Here is a 15,427-nt window from a genome sequence, read left to right on the forward strand (position 1 = left end):
GAATATTTTCTTGAGATTGTATTAAACATGTTGATTTTTAACATGCCACAGAAACTTCTTTTTAACTGAGGAGCAGTAACCATGAGAGCAGACTTGCTGTCATGTTCCCATACACGCATTTGATATTGCCATACTGGGAGCTCCCTTGTACATGTGATTCATGGGCAAGTCCCAGACTGGACTTAGTGGCAGCTGGGAATCGGATACAGGAGCTGGATTCTGGGACTGGATTCAGGAATGCATGGCCTGGGGTCAAAGGCAGAAAGGACAGAGTCCTCCTTGGACACTGGCCATTGAAGGAAAGAGCTTGACCCTTCTGATCTCTCAGCTTTATACCAGATATGACATATGGAACACCTTGTTGGTCAGTGTAGGGTCACCTGTCCTGTCACCTGCTCCTCCCCACAGGTGCAGCCTCTCACTTACTGCACCCCCACCGTGGCACACAGGGTTTAGCAGTGACCTTGGTCTGCACAGCTGAAAGTACAAGCAAGAGCCTTTCTGCATTCCAATCCCTTGTTGTAACTGTAAACATCAAGTGCTGTCAATTCTAGAAGCAGACATTGTCTGCAAAAGTAACACCATTAACATCAGAAAGTGCTGTCATTTGGAAGAGACTGAGCTGAAAAGTAAAATCACTGAACAGAATGAGTTCTGTTCTAACTCAAACCAGGACAGTACTAAATATGTAAATCCCAATGTGTACTCACTTCTTTTCTTACAGGTGAGAGCTCAGAGCACCTCCAAGAGCTTCATTTGATACAAGCATCAGATATAGATGAAAACCATTGCTTAAAATGAGTTATGTTTGGCTTTTGTGTTATTGCTCAGTTTATTTAAAACAAAAAAAAAGTCACCCCAACAGCACTTACTGATCTGTCTTAAGACTCATGGCATTTGTGCTGGTGTTTACAACGGCATACCCAGAATTAGGTAAGATGTTCATCAGCCTCTTCTACAATGAGACACAGAATGGTTTTGGAAAGGATATGTGCAGTTACAGTTAAAGCATGAGGATAAATGTAACATCTGTGCCAGATGGAAAAACCTTACTTTGGGAGCTGCGAACTATTGTCTAGTAATCAGCAGCAGTTCTGTCTGAGTGGCTATGGAACGCTGTAGTGAGTGTCAGTCAAGGAGCAAAATGAACAAGAGTTCCATAGAAGTGTAGGCTAAGGATGCTATATCTTACTTCTGAATGAGCAACATATGATGTTTTTCAAAACCCTTGTGGAGCATTTCAGCCTCTCTCTTTCCCCTTGGTTGTCTGTGCTCACTTCAGTAACTTCAGTAGGTTGTCTCTGAAGCCCTGTATTAACTTCATCTGTCAATGGCAATAGTGACTTCTTAAAAGGGCATGTTAAACAAAGCGAAGGTAGGAAGTACCGGTAGTGGAGGATTAATTTGAAGTTAAAAAAGGAGAACCAAAATATCAAGGTTTTTCCTCCTAACTAACTAGAGAAACATCTTAATATAGAAATTTTTCAAATCTGTTGTAACAGAAATTTTCAGCAGAAAAAGGTATTCCTTGCTATAAACTACATAAATATCCTGTGACCTGTAATATCTTTGACCTAGTTTGTGATTTTGGAAGAAGTAAGATCTTTCTCTTAGATACCTTTCAAAGCAAGAATACTTACCTTGCTTACAGCACCATTAGTGACTATTCTAGGCATGTTTGATCTTCCTTTACCCTGCCTGGCCCAGTGCAGCCAACAGCCTTGTCAATGCACGGGACATGGGGCTGGCAACAACCCTGTGACCTACAGCAGAAATGAGAATGATGCCTCAAGTCACTTCCTGATCTTTTTTCAGCACCAATGCATGAGGAGTTGTAAATTTAGTAAGAGACATGGACAATTCCAGTATATTCCAGAAAAAAATCAGTTCTGCTCCAGATAGGTGTGGCTTACATTTTTATTGCAGAATTTTTTTGTTACTTCAGTCAGTTCACTTACTCCAACACTGGAGTCCATGAGCAGAAATCACTGAACTACAGCAATCATCAACTCTTGGCATAGAATGAAGAATGAATTCATAATAAATTAACCAGAAAACATGAACCCAAAGCTAGCCAGTGTTAAGGGAGCAACACCCTACTAAATATGCTCTCCAGAGATTTCATCTTAAACCCTTACAAATCCATTTGCTTCCTTACCAAAATGTAACAGAACTCTTGCTTGTAAGCTGAGTCAGTAAAGAAATGCTTTCAAACAGGATTTCATTTTTTCTTGTGAACTTCATTATCTTCCACAAAGCATGTGGATGCAGAGCCAAAATCTCACTGAGCTGGCTTTCATGGCTTTTAGACACACAGAGATGAAACTTAAAATACACTATCTAAACTGGAATAAAATTTAACCTAACTGAAGCTCACAGCAGCAGGAAGAGTAAAATATTAGAGTCACAGAAGCAGAAAAAGTCTTCTTCCCACTGCCTGTGGTATTCCTGATTTCTCTTTAAGCCCTGGGAGAGCTGTGATGTCAGTATTGCTAAGATGCCTTTAGTCCTAGTTGTATAAATCTTAGACACTTCAAATATCTTCAGCTAAGGTGGGTAAACAGTCTAAAATAAAACCTAGCAAGCAGGAGCAAACTTTTGGATAACATTCATTGTCATGCTTTAAATGTGAATCTCTTGGATTAATAAATCCAAGTAAAAGGAAATATATTTCATTCCAAGATTCTTCTCTAAGTGTATATTCTTATTCTCTAGTTCTATAGAAACTTTTTATATTTTGCTTACATTTGCATAAATGCACAAAACACATAAGGATTATTTAGCTGTTGAAGAGACCTGGGAAAGCTGAGGGACCAAAGAAGCACGGCCATGTCCCTCCTGTTCCTCTGCCATCCACAGCAGTGAGTTCAAGCAATGTCGGAAGGTACATCCTTGCCTTTTCTTTTTCATGTCTTTTTCAAGAAGTTGGCAGCAAGTTTGCAGACAAAGGCTTTTCCTAAATGTACCTGCATAAGATTCTTGACTGTGGGTCTTTTTCCCCCCCCTCCTCTTCCCACCTTCCTCAGGTAAGATTATAATTAGTATGTATAACATGCAATCAAAGTGTACTAGCAGTAGCTAATGTCTCATCTGCTTTTTTTTGTTTTGTTGAACAGGAAGATGAGCAGAACTTAACTGCATTTTAGGACTTGACTTCTGATGGGCTGCATTTTGTCTTGGCAGGAGTTTTTGAAGTTTCATGCAGTGAAAGAAGAAACCACTAATGGCTTCAGAATCCATGGTCCCAGAGCAGGCAAAACAACATCTGATAAAGGGAAAAAGGCGGCAGCAGCAGCAGCAAACTAGGTCTTCCAACAGTGATGGTGAAGATGACATCTTTGTATTTGAAGCAAATGAGGCTTGGAAGGATTTTCACAGCTCCCTTCTTCACTTCTTTGAAGCTGGAGAGCTCTGCGATGTTACATTGAAGGTGATATTATCACACATCCTTTGCTGTCATATTATCATATTTTGCTCTGATTTCAAGATACTGAGAACGTACTAGATATTTAAAATTAGGCAGATTTGGGTAAAGTAGTAAAGCCACTTAATTCAAAAGAAAGATCTGATTAGAGAATGGGATGATGGGCAGAATAAAAATCCCTGAAGGTGCAAATGGCCTAGGAGCTTTTCCTGATATAGCAGACCAACTGGTGGCATCCTTTTGCATCAGGACTGTAATTAGTTGGAGTGCTGACACTGTAACAGTGATAAACCGTGGGAGCATACAGAGAGAGTTCCTCTGCTCCAAAGAGGTAAAAACTGGAATTTCACCTGGACAGCCCTGTTAGAAGCTGGCCAGCGGCGGAGGCATACCTTCTGCTTTTCTCCTGTTGGTCTGGTTTTTTATTCATTTGGTGGGTCTGTGAATTTTTCCTTCTGGAGTGATCTGATTAACTGCACTGAACCACCCATCTTCTCTGCTTTAATCTGCATGCTCGTTCATGTGTGTTTGCTCTCCGTACTTAAAGTACTGCTCACAAGGAAGGTTACATTTGTGTTGATAATACCACACTTAAAAAAGGTGGAGCAATTGTGTATAGAATCAGAGTTAGAAAAAACTCCAAACTATCTTTTTCTCAAATTGCAAGACACCTCACTGTAACCCCTTCACCCGAAAGTGAACATGTAATTTGAGTCTGTTAGGGACACTGGTTGCATAACTTGGCCATCCCTATATGTTAGTGCAGACTGCAGAATGACAAAGGCTGTAAGAAAGCACTCCTGTAACCCAGGTAAGCAGTGGATTGTTCATTTACCTTCAATATTTACATTCTCCTTTAATGATCAGAATTTTGAAAAATACCTTGGTTTTATGAGCAATACTTTATCTTTTGTGGCTAAACAGCTTCTACAAGTCTTGAAGTGATTGATAATTTTTAATAATCCCTGTAGTAGCTGTTATTACTGTGGTTTTACATGAGTAAAACTATAAACAGCATTATCAATTCCTCAACAGTAGTAAAAGTCACGAGGTTTAAATTAAATAGTCTAAAATTGTCACTTTACAATTTCCTCCTCCTCCTTTCAAAGTCTCTGAATACACATAAACCAAACAAGTGCATAGCAGCCTCCTCCTGTCTCCAAGATGCATCTAGAAGGTTCCTAAGGATGCTTGATTTAAAAAATAGGGCATGGCTCTTCAAGAAAAGCATGTTCAGTGCATCAGTACTGGGGCTTCCTTGTGTTATGGCCTTGCCCTAATCTGGCAGCAAGGTACAACTTGGATCTGCTTGGGATACATAGATGTAATGTCAGAAGTACAGGGCAAATGGAGTTAATTTGTTTGAACAAAATACAGTAGCTCAACGCACAATCCTTACCTAAGCTTAACTGCCCAGCACTTTCATAGCTGAAACCGACATTCCATTGGGGGTTTTTTTGTTCTTTTTTTTCAGGTTGGTTCAAAGCTTATCTCCTGCCACAGACTGGTGCTAGCTTGTGTTATACCTTACTTCAGAGCCATGTTTCTTTCAGAAATGGCTGAAGCCAAGCAGAAGTTGATCGAGATCAGGGACTTTGATGGTGATGCCATAGAAGACCTGGTGAAGTTTGTGTACTCCTCCCGTCTTACTTTGACGGTGGATAACGTCCAGCCGCTCTTGTACGCTGCTTGCATTCTTCAGGTGGAACTGGTAGCAAAGGCGTGCTGTGAATACATGAAGCTGCACTTCCACCCCTCCAACTGCCTGGCAGTCAGGGCATTTGCAGAGAGTCACAACCGCATTGACTTGATGGACATGGCCGATCAGTATGCTTGTGAACATTTTACAGAAGTGGTGGAGTGTGAAGACTTTGTAAGCGTGTCACCACAGCACCTCCATAAACTCCTGTCCTCCAGTGACCTGAATATTGAAAATGAAAAGCAAGTTTACAATGCTGCTATCAAGTGGTTGCTGGCCAATCCACAGCATCACACTGCATGGTTGGATGAGATACTTGCACAGGTACGGCAGACCGAGGCACCTGTCTTGTCACTGGTTTAGTTGTATAATCAACTGTTTTTACGTAGGTAGATCTCAAGGTGAAAAATGTTCTTTGCAGTTGGTGCCCTCGGCTGGTATTCACAGTTGTAAGTTGACAGTGGAAGCAGGTTAGATCTCTTGAATATCAGGAAGAAGTAGTATTCTCCAGTTTCTGTAGAGACAAAAGTACTCACTTTATAGTTATGGCTGGGAGGTGGAGAGACAACGAATTGCTGCATCTGTGTTAGAGAAAAAATTGCTTAGATTTACACATAGTGGAGAACATAAAGCCATCACTTCACTTGGTTTGATACTACTACAGCTTGAAATGCTCCCTTCCCTTGCTGGTAAGTACTTGACTTAAGAAAGGAGAGCAAAGCTGTTGAGGAGGTTTTTTATGTGGCTATGAAAATAAAACCATAACAGAGACGTGTCACATCAAGTTGTGCTCCTTCTAAAATGTTCTGTATATTTAACTAACAAAAGACCAAGATGTATTAGGCCTACCAGGAGGCTAGGAAACATATGCTAGACCCTTTAATGATCACTGGACTAACACCTGGTTACTTGTACGATCCAAAAGGAGTTTGCAGTTTGTCTAGACTTGATGAGAGTCCACTGCTCCTGAAAGAAACACGTACGGGTATTAAAAGATCACTGAGCTGAACTTACTTAACCTCCCATTGGACCTCCTCCTGTCAAACCATTAAGTACTTTAGTTGTTCAGGCTCCATATGTTCTGGTTATGGGAGTTTAAAATACAGTATTTGGAGAACCTGTGCTGGGGAGGAGGGGGTACATCCCATGCGCTGCAAAATGCCCTATGTGTCTTAGCAGGTAGTATCAACTGTGCTGTTTCAGTTGTCACTGAACTCCAACTTGAATATTTTACATTTGGCAGAGTTGCTAATATTGGCAATTGGTTATGTGAGTAATGGGAGGTCCACTAACATGCTGCTGTCATTGTCCTCATGCATAATTTTTCACATTTGCTGGTGAAAGATCACAACTATTTATTAACTATCTTCCAAAAAACCTTCAGTTTTGGCTAGACTAGTATGTGGTTTTTCATAGAAAAATACTTCTTTAGTAAACTATAATTAAATTTACAGGCAATACAATTTGAGATTTTTTTAAAAATTTGTTAAAAAAAAAGATTTTTATTGCCCAGTTGTGCTAGCAGATGAGATTAACAGCTTTGTTCTAGTAATGGAAACAAGAATCTAAAATGAAGCAATGAAAAAGTAAATAAACCTCTTCCTGTAATTACGGTTATTTTGTCAGAGTGCATGGACCCATCAGTTGGTTTGGACATTATTGCTAGGAGAAATCATGGCTGGGCTTTTTGACAGTTACTATCCACATCATAATCAGCCTTACGGGTTTCATCATTATAATGAGGTTCTGAATTTGTCAGCCTTGAGTTCTTACTGCACCACTAACCTCATGAGTCTATATTAGCAGGGCTATGGTGGTGCTTTCAATCAGCCTAAAATAATTAGGCCAAATTAAAAGAAGTGGGACTGGAAGCAAGTGGGTAAGAAAGAACTGGTAGAGACACTTGCTTACTTGAAGACAGGGACACTTGTCAGCTGTGTAACAGCACCATCCTGCTGCTCTGAGAAGCACTGGGGATGCTGGACTCCTTCACCATTCATGCTGAGCTAATTGGGACAGCGTTGATGCTAAACCTTAGGAAGTCAGATGTTAGTTTGCTTCGGTTCCTTCCTAACACCTGTCCCACCTTTGAGCCTGATTGTACTTCATATTCCTCACCATTTCTCTCATAGGGACAAATGAAAGGTTTGCTGAAATAACTAACTACGGGGCGGAGGACATTTCAAGGCAGTCTTGGAGAGGCTGACCTTGGAGAGATCTGCCCTGTCACTAGGGAGGGCAGTGACCACCTGTATGGCCTCACCCAGAAAGAGCCTTCCATTCCTCAGCCTGGTCACCAGCTCTCTTCTGGGGAACCACAGGGAGGATTTGGGGAAGGAAACAATTGGTTCTCAACCTTTGTTTTTTTTAATCCTGTCGTCTGTCAAGTCTGTACTAGAGAAAGGTGTTGCTGCACCAGCAATACCTCCTTAATAGGCTCTTAGTGAATGCTGATGGTATTTCCTTTTTGACATGGCACCCAAAGAAAACGAACCATTCTAGCAACATTCTCTTATGCTGGCATAGCAATGAATGAGCTGAGAATTCATACCCTCAACAAGGTAACCTGACATGGGCTATCCTGGTGAACTCACAGATGCTGCCTGCATCACGCCAAGCAGGTGCAGTTGCAGTACAGGCAGCAGCCCTTCTTCCTCAGCTCGGCCTGGTCCGAGGGACAGTTCTGCACTGCTGCTTAAATACAAATGGTTGTAGCAAACGCTTGTCACTAAAAAGAACCGTTCATATCACTGTTATTCTGGAAAAAAAAATATGAAAGCTGCTCTTTTTAATGAAGAGCATGAGGCTGCCAGCTGGCTTGGAAGCTGCTCTCTGTTATGTGTGCATCACTGTAAATGCTGAGACTCAGTCAGTTCAGCCAGTTACTCCAACTGTGTTCATTTCTGTCAGGTACGGCTGCCTCTCTTGCCCATTTGTTTCCTTATGGGTGTTGTGGCAAAGGAAGAGATTGTCAAGCAGAATCTAAAATGTAGGGATTTGCTGGATGAAGCAAGAAACTACCACCTTCACCTGAGCAGCAGGGCAGTGCCAGACTTTGAGTACTCCATTCGCACAACACCAAGGAAGCAGACTGCTGGTAATTAAATGTGTGTCTGATTATCCAGTAGGGAGCGGTGTGGAGAAAAGGTGGCGCATCTGTGCAGGGTTAGATAGCTTGGTATAAATGGCTGCTAATAACTTAATGCCAGATTGGGAAAGCCATTGTGTACCTCTCTGGTAATTAGGCAATGTACTGTGTTTTCCTAGCAGAACTCAAGCAGTCCTTTTCTTTCTTTAAAGCATTAATTATTCTGATTGGCTCTATCCGTATTACAGCTAGAACTGTTAAGTATGTGATGACTGGGCAGTATGCTCAAAGCTATACTGAAAATAGTGGACACAGAGGTTTTGGTGTGAGAAGGTCAAGCTAACTTTTAAACTCTTTGGCTAACCTACACCAAAGTGAGTGATGAATATTAGAGTGCAAATCCTAATTTTTACATTGTTATATTTAACAAACAGCCTGTTTATCTCCCTAAGCAAAATCACAAAAAGCATATTTAAAATATGCATTGTTTTTGCAAGAGCATAGTTAATTGCCATAGCAGTGTGTCAAGAAAGGCCAAAATCCAGCATCCAGTCATGCAGGGCAATGACCGTGCCCCTTGAAGTGAAAACCAGTGTCTCCTCAACTACATGATTTTCTGTTCACTCTGCTATGCAACTTGCCCATCTCCTGCTAGTTTTCTGGAACCTGTTTTGTCTTCTTCAGGTGTGCTGTTCTGTGTTGGTGGTAGAGGAGGATCAGGCGACCCATTTCGCAGCATTGAATGTTACTCTATCAGTAAGAACAAATGGTTCTTCGGCCCTGAAATGAACAGCAGGAGAAGGCACGTGGGTGTGATCTCCGTGGGAGGTCAGTAGCCCTATTCAAGGAACCCTCTTCAAAAGGCACTTGTTTGCTCCTTTTGCTAGAATTAGTACCTTTACTAAATTAAATAAATGTCTTGCAATGGCTTAACAGTTAGATATTCTTCAATTTAGTAAAGCTTCTCCATGAAGGGGATTCTCCATGAAGGTTCTGAAACAATCTGAGAGCATGCTTTCTGAAAAGACATTACTATGAACTGAGAGAGTTGGGGTTGTTCAGCCTGGAGAGGAGAAGGCTCTGGGGGGACCTTATTGCAGCCTTCGATACCTAACAGGAGCTTATAAGAAAGATGGGAGCAAACTTTTTAGTAGGGCCTGTTGTAATAGGACAAGGGGTAATTGTTTTAAACTGAAAGAGGGGAGATTTAGACTAGATACAAGAAAGACATTTTTTACAATGATGGTGGCGAACACTGGCACAGGTTGCCCAGAGAGGTGGTAGATGCCCCATCCCTCGAATTCAAGGTCAGGTTGGAGGGGGCTCTGAGCAACCTGATCTAGGTGAAGATGTCCCTGCTCACTGCGGGGGAGTTAGTCTAGATGATCTTTTCCAACTCAAACTATTCTATGATTCTGTAAGCTGTATATAGCCTCTTACCGGAATGAGTGATTTAATTTTTTTTTAAACCATTTTTAAAGAAATGGTCTTACACAGCAGAGTCACCCAGAAGTTGCTTTGTACTCTTACTAGTTCCCTTCATACTTAAATCCATACAGGAAAGTCACTGAGACCATAACTCTTCCAAGAGCAGACCTACCTTTATTTTTGGGTCTCCATCTTCTGAAACCAGGTCCGTGCAGTCCAGAGCAGCTTTAACATCCATGATGCAACTTTTCCTTGTACATGGTAGCCCCTCTGTTGCTGTAGCAGAACAGAGATCTTTTATTCCCCGTGTCCAAAACCGATCTGACCTGCAGTACTCGTTATGGGGAGATTTTTTTTGTCTACATATTCTCAAAGTTTTTATAAAAGCCCATTAGAACAGATCAGCCTGAGTACAGCATATAAAAATATAAAGTCTGTACTTAGTAAAATACTGATATTGAAAACATTTGAAAATTCTAACCTTTATTTGTGCTTTTTGTCTTCATGTAATCAAGGATATTGCATAAATAAAAACCGAAATGTTTCCAATCAAAAGATATATTTGTGTTTTAGGTAAAGTCTATGCAGTAGGTGGACACGATGGAAATGAACACTTAGAAAGCATGGAAGTATTTGATCCTCTCACAAACAAGTGGATGATGAAGGCATCAATGAACACAAGGAGGTGCGTGTCCTGTGATCCAAAATTTATGTCCTGGTCTGTGATATACCATCTCTTGCTGAGGCTGAAAAACATCATGTGTGTCCTGCCTTTATTCAGGTTTCCAAACTATGCTATTTTTAGGAATTTTTTTTTTCCTATCTTGGGGCTTTATGTTATCAAACAACTTTATTTACTAGCTGTAAAGCAAACACAAATTGCGTACTTGCACTCATCATGTATTTGCAGAAACACAAAGTTGTGCATAACATACTATTTCAGTGCAAAACTGCATAACCCCTCTCTCCAGGGAGAGACCCTGGCTGATGATATTAGTTATGTTTATACTTTGGCTTTCTTCTGTCGCTCTATTATCCTTTTCTTTTTTTTTTTTTTTGAGGGGGCTGCCTTCTGGGGCAGAGAGCTCTTCTGCTCCAGCTGTGCTTACATTCTGATACTAGGGCCTTTCTGCTATTGCCCAATTGTGGTTTGAACAAGAAAGAAGGTAAAGTCAAACCACATGGGTTAATATGAGAAGAGTTTACCTGAACAACACAGAGAGAGAAAACAACAGTAATAACAATAATAAAGCCGGGGATACACAAGGCACAGCTTACTGCTGCTGTGCTGAGCCCAGCCGCACCACCGCTTGAAACTGTGCCCCTCTGCAGCCCCCCCTTATGTGTGCTGGGCATGAGTCGTATGGTATCGAATATCCCAGTGGCCGGTTCAGTCCAGCTGTCTTGGCTGTGGAAGTTAACCCTGTCCTAGCTGAACCCAGAACACCAGTAAAGAACTTGAAGCTGATAAACTGGTTCTGTGGGGTTTTTTTCTCTTTTTAAGAATGAGCAAGATAGCTGCCAGGAGATCATGTCCAAGAAACCAACAGCTGCCTATGGTTTTCCCACAAATGGTCAGAAGCATTAAACCATTGAAAGTCAGATTGAGGATTTTTCTTGCTTTTTGACATTTAAGATCCTTCTAAGGAGCTACTGGCCTCACAGATCTGTAATTTTTCATTTCTGCTGTCATTGAAATCAACCTCTTTAAATCTACATTCCATTTGTTATTTGTTGTTTCTAAAAGCATTTTGTACAAATAAAATACTGAGCATGGCTAAGTCCTAAAGCTATTTGTAGCCGCGACCTAATAAAAGCAGAAGATTCAAACTTCTAGAAGTGGCATCTTGCCACTTCCTTCCTCCTGCCACCATCCTCTGGGCATATTCTTGGCAAACATCAGCTCTAGATTTCTGTGACATTTCTAACTCTGTACCTTGATAAATGGAAGGGCTGCTGTGGCCCTTGGCTGTGCTCCACCCCTCCCCATGGAGGTGGTGTTGGAATACTTACTTGAGAAAAAAACTGCCTTGATGCTGTCTCCTTACCTACTGAGGCAGTTTAAGATAAGCCACAGTATATTTAAGAAAATCCCACAATGTTTGTTCTATAGCAAAATCGTGTCTTCCTTGCTGCTGCCTAGGCATCTGTGAACCTGACTTCTGTGTAATGAGACAAGAATGTTCTCAGCAAAATGGTAAATCGCCTGTGTTGGTAGTTAAGCAGAAACTTAATGCTTGCATTCTAGACCATACCTTTAATTTTGTAGTACTGATTGTACTCTCGTATTGGTAGACTCAGTAGGAAAAAAAAGCTGACAACTATTTTAACACAGTCTTAATAGAAAATAACAGAAGAAATTGCAATTAAATCTCACTACAGTTCAGTCGTGTAATATCCAGCAGAGGTTGGCCTTTTACTATGTATTAATATTACCTCCAAAAAAATCCATGCCCAAATTGTAGCAGCAGCTATACCAACAACGGTAAAGACAGCAGGTTTTGGTTCTCCACTGGATTCAGTAAAACAAGATAGGAGGTGTAAAATTCAGTACAGAAATAGAGAAATCAAATAACTAAGACACAGAATCATTTCGGTTGGAAGAGACCTGTAAGGTCATTGAGTGCAACCTCATCCTGCACTACCAGGGTCCCTAAACCCTGTCCCTCAGCACAGTCTTGGGCTCATGACAATCTCACAACAATCTCATATCCAAGCATGTAAGTAGAGGACTTGGACCTTAGGTGACATTCAGTAGTCCATGCCTCCCGCCTTTATTCTATTTCACCTTTATTTTTTTAAACAGGAACTTTGTCTTTTTGCAGTCTAAAAAATATTCTGACTGCGACAGTCCTGTCGATGGATGACATAACATCATACAGGTGCCTGGGAAAGCTGAGACGAAGTTAATATAGAACTCTAGAGCCCCTTTAATGGGAGGCTGCAAACATACAAAAGACTTTCAAGATAAAGCTGCAAGACTGACACGGGTGTTCAGAGGGCCAGCCACAGTTGCTAGTCATTGTCTATTATAAACTTCACTTTTTAAATTTTCATGACTTTTTTCCCATAGTTTGAAACAGTTGCCAGCCAGGTAACAGCGCACTTGATGCGTCTGTCCTGTTCTCTTTCCTTAAGGACTGGCACTGAGGTATTTATCCTATGGTTTTCTTAGGAGAGGAATCGCTCTTGCCTCCCTTGGTGGCCCCATTTACGCAATAGGAGGTTTAGATGACCACACCTGCTTCAGCGATGTGGAAAGATACGACATTGATTCCGACCTGTGGAGTTCAGTTGCCCCAATGAACACGCCCAGGGGAGGAGTTGGCTCTGTAGCCCTTGTGGTAAGTGACTGTTTCCTCCCAAGTCGAAGCCAACTCAGGAACTGACCCACTTTTCAAATCTGCTTTTACAAGGCAAAACACAAGCTTTTAAACAAAATGCAGCTGGTGGGTCTGAGAAGCTCTGGTCATCACAATCTCATGGAACTGGGCAAAAAGTAGGGATGTTCAGGATAACGTATCAAATTGAACTCTGCTCCCTGAGGTACTGGGAGCAAGTATCAGGACCCTTCTAACAACATCAGGCTGATGCTCCATGTCTTATTCAGAAGACTCTAGTGTGTCGTGGTTACTATAAAGGTACTGACTTATTTTGAGGGAAGATAAAGAACGGAAAGCAATACTTAAATCTGACAAAAAAAATACTGATCCAGGACATTTGTTTAAATACTATAAATCTGCGAAAGTACCTTTTTTTTTTACCAAAGATTTAGTAGTTAACTGTTAAAAACCCCCTAAATCCGTATATTAGAGTGTGGCTTTTGATCTAAAGATAGGACTGCAGTTATCTCCAGTTTTACCCAACTGTTGATGACATTCAGTAGTAGCCACCAGATAATCTAAACCTACCACATTCAAAAGAGTGGAATTTTCTGAAGTGGTGGTTGCCGTGTATTTTTAACGTAAGCTAAGAAGTTACTGTGAATTTAAACTAAATACAGAAAATCCCCGTTTGCTGCAAAGTGTCTGCAACACTATGTAACCTTTTAACTTCTTTTATGGGAAGATAGCATTTAGGAGGTGTTAGATAATTAAGTCTGTTGGTGGAATTCTTAAATAAAAGTAAATACTTAGGACTGTAGAGATACACCATGTTTTCCTGTAATTTCAACATTGCTTACAAAAAGCTGAGTAAATACATATCCATTAGAAATAATCTTTCTCTACGCAACTGTTTTCCAGAACCACGTTTATGCTGTGGGTGGCAATGACGGTGTGGCATCTCTTTCCAGTGTGGAGAAATATGATCCCCATTTGGATAAGTGGATAGAAGTGAAAGAGATGGGCCAGCGAAGAGCTGGCAACGGTGTCAGCGAGCTCCATGGCTGCTTGTACGTTGTCGGTGAGTAGGGATGTGGCATTTTGTACTGTTGTTTCTGCCAAGTACTGGCATTTGGAAGAGGCTGCTGTTGCTAGAGGAACTGGGGAACAGATAGACCCAACCTGTACTTTGTGTTCTTGGGCAGGAGAAGAAAGCAAGGACAACCAGGGCACACTTAAAGGTACGTTACGAATGAAAAGCAGTTCCTAACCCACATTTCAAGAGGTCTGTACTGTTCCGGACAACATGTCTATATAGAAAATCCTCTCGAGACTCACTAATTCTGAGTTTCCTTTCAGGAAAATGATTCTTAAGTTCACGTACTTCTAAAGAACTCCATTTAGTTCCATTTTGAGAGTAGACAGCAGTAGCTTTTTTGCACAGTGGTTGCACTTATTCCACAGCCTGTTGTCCTAGGCCTGCCTTGTTCTGCTCTAGTTTGCGTTTACCTGCTTTCCTGAGCGGAGGAAGGATGCCAGGTAGGTATGCCGCAGGGATAGCTGCAGAGCTCTGCCTTCGGTATTGTTGTAAGTAAGTAGTTAAAGTAGTTTTGAGTAAAATGCTTCTCCAACAGCTGCACTAGCAGGGGATACATCACTGAGGTCTTACTTGAGGATTTTTTTTTTTCCTTACTCAACACTGTAATTTGAAAACACCGCAAGAGTGTGTTTTGCCTGAGCCAAAATAAAATCAGGACCATCCTTTTACTGGTCTTAGTTATAATGAAACAACAATTAATTTGCAAAAGAAAATAACTATGTGTAAGATAAATTCAAGGAGAAAAATAATAGAAATACCTCTCCTTGAGTAGAAGAAAACTGTCACTCTTGGTGATGCTTGTATGGTGACAGGAGAGAGAGCTTTAATCTAACAGATTCATTTTTAGGAGCTTGTAAAATTATGTAAAGGAGTAGAGCCCACTGAATGCTGAGAAGAGCCTGATCGTGCCAGTCCTGGATATCACCAGCACTAGAAGTGGCTAAAAACGGATGATGTGATGATTCTTTGCAGGTGGCTTTGATGACAACTCTCCCCTGAGCTCGGTGGAGCGGTTTGACCCACGCAGTAACAAATGGGAATATGTAGCAGAGCTTACAACTCCGAGGGGTGGTGTTGGCATAGCGACACTGATGGGTAAAATTTTTGCAGTTGGAGGTCATAATGGCAACGCGTACCTGAATACAGTGGAAGCATTTGACCCCATAGTGAATAGGTAATTGAAAATTTTTATTTGGCTTAATAAGACAATGAAATCTCCCTATATCAGAACACAACATAATAGAACTGGTGTGCAGCAGGATTCTGTCTGTTGTTTCCTGGTCATAAGTGACTAGTATCCATGACTAGCGTCAGGAGTGCAGGAGTGCTGCTTATGCTACGAGGTTCTTCTAAGTATTTGTGCTCC

At 41.2% G+C, this 15,427-nt stretch overlaps 1 protein-coding gene across 1 annotated transcript; it reads left to right on the forward strand.

The window, feature by feature from the left end:
• The first annotated feature begins 3,113 nt into the window (after positions 1-3,113).
• KLHL8 (kelch-like family member 8) lies at positions 3,114-15,239 on the forward strand. The gene is made up of 8 exons (XM_010135925.1): positions 3,114-3,430; positions 4,899-5,447; positions 8,034-8,220; positions 8,896-9,039; positions 10,213-10,324; positions 12,815-12,983; positions 13,884-14,043; positions 15,034-15,239. Exons 1-8 carry the CDS (start codon positions 3,224-3,226, stop codon positions 15,237-15,239), a joined length of 1,734 nt encoding a protein of 577 aa, XP_010134227.1. The 5' UTR covers positions 3,114-3,223.
• Positions 15,240-15,427: the final 188 nt, after the last annotated feature.

This window comes from Buceros rhinoceros, unplaced genomic scaffold (genome assembly GCF_000710305.1).
Source record: "Buceros rhinoceros silvestris isolate BGI_N320 unplaced genomic scaffold, ASM71030v1 scaffold12875, whole genome shotgun sequence".
Classification (NCBI taxonomy): Eukaryota; Metazoa; Chordata; class Aves; order Bucerotiformes; family Bucerotidae; genus Buceros; species Buceros rhinoceros.